Source organism: Dendrobium catenatum, unplaced genomic scaffold (genome assembly GCF_001605985.2).
Source record: "Dendrobium catenatum unplaced genomic scaffold, ASM160598v2 fragScaff_scaffold_1024, whole genome shotgun sequence".
NCBI lineage: Eukaryota > Viridiplantae > Streptophyta > Magnoliopsida > Asparagales > Orchidaceae > Dendrobium > Dendrobium catenatum.
In genome coordinates, this window is record NW_021319486.1 from 2,936,827 (window position 1) to 2,943,587 (window position 6,761).

Here is a 6,761-nt window from a genome sequence, read left to right on the forward strand (position 1 = left end):
TAGGCCGAGTAAGATAGATTCACACACACGTCGCACACACAAAACTCAACTCAAAATCTCTTAGTTGATAGCTTAAGCTCTCAACCAACAGATCAGCTGTGTAGGCGTTCAAGTGTTATTGAATGTTTTTCATAAACTGGAATCTCCTTGTATGTGAACATATGATGCATTGTAAGAAATATTTTTTTTGTTTCTTTCCGATATTTTTTCTGTTGGAAAGTTCATTCAATTATGGACTGTTTGATTTCAAAACAAAACTGCAGTGATTTTTCATGGTTTATTTACTCCAAAGCATTCTGCAAACCTTCGTTTAATTACAGGTCTGATTGGAGTTGGGCATTTGTGATTATTTTTAATAAATTAGTAAAAATGAACGCAAATCACGACTCAGTAATGGAAGGAAATATTGAGTCATTTGCTTAAAACTATAATGAGTAGTTTTTTTTTAATATTTAAATTTAATTTTATAATTATAAGGGAACAATTAATATATTTTAACTTAGTTTGAATCATTTTTAATCATTTAATTAATATAATCTTTTAATAAAATGATGATGAGACGTATAATGGTTTATGTAATAAAATGTTGGTCGTTAAAATATAAGTATAAATTTGAGCTAAGTGTTGTTGAGATGAAGATGCTCGGGTGGATGAGTAACATTATCTTTAAACAATAGAATGCAAAATGAGTATATACGTGAAAATGTTGAAGCAGCTTTAATGAAAGACCTTATCATGATTTGATTAGAAGAGTAGATGTATTAAATATGGTCTATATTAAGAAAGATAAATGTAAAATCTAAAAAATTTATTTAGAAATTATTTCAAATGATGTTTTTTATTAAATTGAAATGTTTATTTGCCTCTTAATAAATAGAATGAAAAAAAAAAAAAAATCATATAGCGGCCCTACTGAGTGGGATAAATGATAAATTGTTCATGTTGTTGCAATATTTAATTAATACAAATTTTTAAATTTGCATTTACAAGCCAGCAGGTACATTCAAAGTTCAAACCCATTAAATTAAACTTAAATTTTAATTTAAAATAGATTGACAATCCGTACATCCAAAAAAAAAAGTTCGAAGTCTAAAATTTGCTTCAAATTTAACTTAACATTTACTTAAAATTTGATTCAAAAAGTTTTAGAGTTAATTCTATGAAAATTTTGATCCGAATATTGTAATATAATTTTTTTACTGATTTTATCTTCAAAATTAGGAATTTCAAATACATATATTATCGTGATTCAATAAAAAAATAAAATTGAAATTTTAATTGCCAATTAGTTAGAAATTTAATAAATATGTGCCCGCTACAGTTAGAGGTGTTAATATTTGACACGGCTTGAAACTTGACCATGAAAGTTCCGGGTTCGAGTCAACCCGTTTTATTTACTGGTTGGGATCGGGTTGACAAAGTCAACCAATTTCAAAATCTGAGTCGGGTTGACCTGGCAACCCCAAATTGACTCGGTTGATCCATTTAGAAATCACAGGTTATGGCATTCTGCTGATTAGCCTGTTCGCGAGTCGTTCTCCGCAATCTGAATCTTCGGGACTTCAAATTGCTTGCCACGACCGTCCTCCGCCACAACTTATCCAACCATCTGGGCCTACGACTTTCGTCGTTTGTCAAGACGCCGTTTGTCAGGACAAGTGACGCAGGAGCATCCCTTTAAATAAATTGTATTTTCTTGTTAGTGATTGGTGTAGCTCTATTTCTTGTGTAGCCTATTATGTGACAACCTGAAGTCTATAAATATAGGCCAATGTCTTGTAATAAGGATAGATTTTTTATATGAATATGATTTGAGTTTAGTCTCATGTGTTTCCTTTATCCTAATAGTGATTCTTAGGTGGTGGATCTTTCTTCCAAGAAGTTCTTGGAGCGGTGTCCGGCGACCGTCACCGGATCATCGACATGGATTCGTCGAGGCCCCTACCTGACCGATGTCAACAAGGCGGCACTGTTGCAGCTTGTCCAACCTTCAAAGCTCCTTGTTCCACGGGTTCCACCTTTCCGCCGTCCTTCCTCCATTGTCTGCCAAGCTGAGGCGATAGCTTGTCCTGCCGGTCATCCTTCCTCCGCCGTCTGCCAGGCCGAGGCGCCGCACACCCTAAACTCCGCCTTCAAAGCCCCTCCAATGGCCTCAGTTCGCAACCACGTCCCCGGGTTTGCATGTCCCCTGTTCCGGTCGGGTTAACCCGTAATCCGCGAGGGTCAGATCCGAGTTGGATATCCGGACCCGTTTATAAAAATGAATCAGATTAGTACCACATACCTATTTTGACACCCTTAACTACAAGAGGACAGAAGAGTTAACATCTGAGTTCTAATTGTTTTACACGCGCAGAATTAATTAATAAACAACCATTTAAATTCAGAAGCCGATGTGATGGTCTGATTCCATGCTTCTACGCCCTTACGGTCACCGAGCTCTCCAATGTTGCAACAGAGTTCCTCTTCCCGCCGTAGAATCCCATTCTCCATTAATCCCAACCCTCCTCCCAACTTCTTCTCCATGCCCTCTCGCCATCTCTCACCCGCTCCTCCCCATCCATGCGGCACTTCGGTCCGGCGGCATCCTCGACTCCTCGGCCGTCACCCGGGCACTCAAGTCCTCCGTGGATGTCTTCACCGGCGAACAAATTCATTCCTTTTCCATCTCCTCTGGCCTCAAATCCTTCGTAGCTGTATCCAACTCCCTAATCAGCTTCTACTGCAAATCTGGTTCATTTAGCAGTGCTGTCAAGTTGTTCGACGACATGCCTGACCGAGATGTCATTTCCTGGAACACCATTCTCTGTGGCTTCGCTTCCGGCCACGATGCTTTATGTTTCACACAGAGAATGAGACGAGCTGGGGTTCCTAGTGACCCTGTGACTGTCACTACTGCTCTGTCCATCTCAGGAGATCTACAAGATATCGACTTTGTCCGCCAGCTGCATTCCATTGCTTTCAAATCTGGGTATGGTTACGACGAATTTGTGTGCAATGCTCTAATTACTGCTTATTCCAGGCGGGCCTGTTTTTCGGATGCCAAGTTTGTGTTTGACGAAATGCCTGTTACAACTTTGGTTTCATGGAATGCGCTGATATCCGGGCTCAGTCAAGAAGGATATTTCGGACTTGAGGCAATTAAGCTTTTTGTTAGAATGGTTTCTGTTGAAGGCTTGATCCCTGACCATATCTCTCTCGCGAGTGCTATTACAGCTTGTGCACAGGAATCAAACTTTTGTCTTGGACGCCAAATACACGGCTCTGCAACCAAAATAGGCCTCGTTACTCATATATCAGTTTCAAATGTTCTCATGTCTATGTACTACAAGTATGATGATGTCGACTGTGCTACCAAAGTTTTTTTTGATATGGAAGATAGGAATGTCATTTCATGGACTACCATGATTTGCATAGATTCAAGCAGTGCTGTTTCTCTATTTAACAGCATGAGAATGGATGGAATACAGCCTAATGATGTAACTTTTGTTGTTTTGGCTAATTCTGTATCTCCCAAAAATTTCATTCAAGAGGGTGAAATGATTCATGGCGTCTGCTTCAAGACCAGATTTTCCACTGAAGTTACTGTGTCAAACACCCTGATAACTATGTATGCAAAGTTATCCTACATGGAAGGTGCAAGAAAGATATTTGAAGAAATGGAGAACAAGGAAATAGTAACTTGGAATTCTTTGGTGTCTGGCTATGCGCAGAATGGGCTTTGTGATGAAGCTCTCCGAATGTTCTCCTCAGCTATTATGCACTGCAAGCCAAACCATTATACATTTGCAAGTGTTATTAGTGCTATTACTTCTGCTCAAACCATTTACTTAACATATGGTCAGAGATGCCATTGTTCGATCCTTAAGCTGGGTCTCAATACTAATGAACATGTGGCTGGTACACTAATTGACATGTATGCAAAGCGAGGCAGCATCGACGAATCCTTGATGGCATTTGGTGAAACAGTCAACAGGAGCTTGATCAGTTGGACTGCAATCATTTCTGCATATGCAAAGCATGGTAGTTTTGAGATTGTTATGAAACTGTTTGAAGAAATGCTGAGTTCCTATGTTCGGCCTGATCATATAACCTTCCTGGCAATTCTTACAGCTTGTTGCTGTAGTGGGATGGTTACTGTGGGACAGAAGATTTTTTATATGATGGTAATTGAATACAAGCTTCAGCCATGGCCGGAGCATTATGGTTGTATAGTTGATATGCTGGGGAAAGCTGGGAAATTAGTGGAGGCTGAAGAATTTCTGGAGAAAATACCCAATGGGCCCGGGATTTCAGCATTACAGAGCTTGCTGGGGGCTTGTAGGCTTCACGGGGATATGGAGATGGGTAAGAGAGCAGCAGGGGCTTTAATGGAGAAGGAGCCATTAGAGTCTGGGCCTTATGTGCTCATGTCAAATATATATGCAGATGCTGGGGAGTGGGAAAATGCAGCAAGAGTTAGGAAAAGGATGAGAAATAGAGGTGTGAAAAAAGAAGTGGCCTTCAGTTGGGTAGATGTGAGAATGGCGGATTTGTTACACATGCACAAGTTCTCTTCAGATGATAATACTCATCCACTATCAGAACAGATATACGGAGTTGCAGAGAGTTTAGGGATGGAGATGAAACTAATGGAAGAAGAGGCATTATTAGCAGCTTAAAGTGTGAGCTTTATGCACTTTGGATTATGTCCATGGCCGGCAATTCATAGAGAGTTTTTATGAATATTTCTATCTTCTCTGCTTGGCTTGCTGATCTAATTAGTTAACTCCGGGGGTTGTGAAGCAAAATATGAAGCTTTCTCCGGGTTGGGATGTATTTTTTCTGCTTGTGCATAGTCATCGTTCAATGGATTGACTTCATGAGCAGTACTATATGGCAGCGGAAGGCTAACTTGTTTCAAATGGGGTAAGCAGGTAAGGGCATTTCCAACTGAAAAACTTGTTTTTCACTCTAAAGCGCAGTGAAACTTCAAAATGTTGTGATTCATCTCCAATCGATCTGCATTTCTTTCTTCTTTTGCAAGCTTCCTGCGAACGTAACAATCTCTCTCCTCTTTTGCGCCCTTTTCTCCTCTTTCGCCCTCGTCTTCGGCAAATTCGGCAACTCAATTTTTTGTTGTAGGTGAATAGTGTGATGCTAATATTGGCGTTGCACTGTTCAGCTACGGAATTTTGGCGTGAGATTTGAAGTTCGAATGCAGCGAATGGCAGACAACATTCGGTGGCATGTAGTTCGGTTGGAGATGGTCTAATCCTTATAAATTGCCGGCCATACCATTTTAAGTGCTGTTTATTTTTTATTTGGAAATTGAAATGACGAGCAATAAATTATAATAAAATATCTGATTTGAATCTATGATCTTGGAGAAACAATCATCTCCTCTGATCAGTGGGATCATCACATACCTCTCAAGCGAGCAGAAAGTTTGTCTTTTATGAAGACATGCATATCATGACTAATTTATTATTAGTATTGTATGCTGGAAATCAAGTTGATCGAGTGAGGAAAATTCTTGATCTTTTTAATTTTTTTAATATTATCCACACACAAGCAATCAAATATAGAAGATAGTGGGCTACAAGATTTTTTTAATGCAGAAATTCTAGTAAGAGTAAATATCAGGGGCCCAATTGATAGGAAATACTCGAAGATCTCAAGTGAAACTTAACGATCTTGACAAAATCAGCGAGAATACTCAACAAGTAGAGGAAAAATCAAAGAAAAAAACATGCCATGGTGAAGATGCATTAAATGTTGCAGGATATTAATATTTAATTTTAAATGTTACACCCAAAGCCTTAAATAGAATACCGTGACTTGGCTTTAGGTCGAAAATACATAAATATTAAATGCTCAGGAGAACTAATATGTCTTTCTCTCAAATCTCTTGATAAACCCACGGATGCTTAGCTCGGTTGGGAACCTTCCATCCCAAGTTCGATTCTCTTGAGCGGCAGTCGGCCCTTCAGTGGGGGCTCCAAAGCGCCGGCTATGGGTTTGTGGCCTGGGTGGCCAATTAGGTCGGCCGGGGTTTACGGACCGCCAAGCACGCTTGACAATGTTGGGTGTGGCAACGGACGGTTCCTCGTCATAAAAAAAAAAAATCTCATGATAATAAATTTAAATATTTTCTTTAGGATAGCAGAAAATGCGAGTCCGTCCATCTTTGGTCTACGAAATCCAACAGTATGTCAGTTTTAACAATCTTCTTTATCCATAGTGTTTGGAATAGATTTCTTATCATTTTCTAAAATAATTTTTTAACACAAAAAATTTTTGAATTAGAAAATTTTGTACTAAGAAATTGCTTTAGAAAGCAATGAGAAAACCGTTCCAAATGAAGCCAAAATTGATAAAATCTTAATTTTGAAAGTGAAAAGATTATGCAAAATAAAAATGATTAATTGATTGATTAAGTTAATTAATAATATTATATCTACTAATCAAATTAAAATTAATTTAGTTTTTTTTGTTGTTAGTTTTCTGACTCACAAGTTCCTAAATAGAGAGTTAGGGAGAAAATGAAATTACATCAATATTTTGATGAATTTGAATGATTCACATAATTTATTTGATTTATATAATGACATTCTTAACCAATTATTGTTAATGATAATTTTAATAATTAACTATTATTAAGATGAGGCCATATAAAATCATCTAATTTTAAAAAATTATGGTAGTATTCTACTATTCAATATATGTAATTAGGTTTTGTATGGGTAAATTTTCTTATTGTTTTTTTAAACAATTTTTTT

The 6,761-nt window shown here is 37.8% G+C and overlaps 1 protein-coding gene across 1 annotated transcript; it reads left to right on the plus strand.

Moving 5' to 3' along the window:
* Positions 1–2,300: 2,300 nt before the first annotated feature.
* LOC110105096 (pentatricopeptide repeat-containing protein At4g32430, mitochondrial) lies at positions 2,301–5,395 on the plus strand. The gene has a single exon (XM_020834464.2). The coding sequence runs from the start codon at positions 2,412–2,414 to the stop codon at positions 4,659–4,661; it is 2,250 nt and encodes a 749-aa protein (XP_020690123.1). The 5' UTR covers positions 2,301–2,411; the 3' UTR covers positions 4,662–5,395.
* The last annotated feature ends 1,366 nt before the right edge of the window (positions 5,396–6,761 follow it).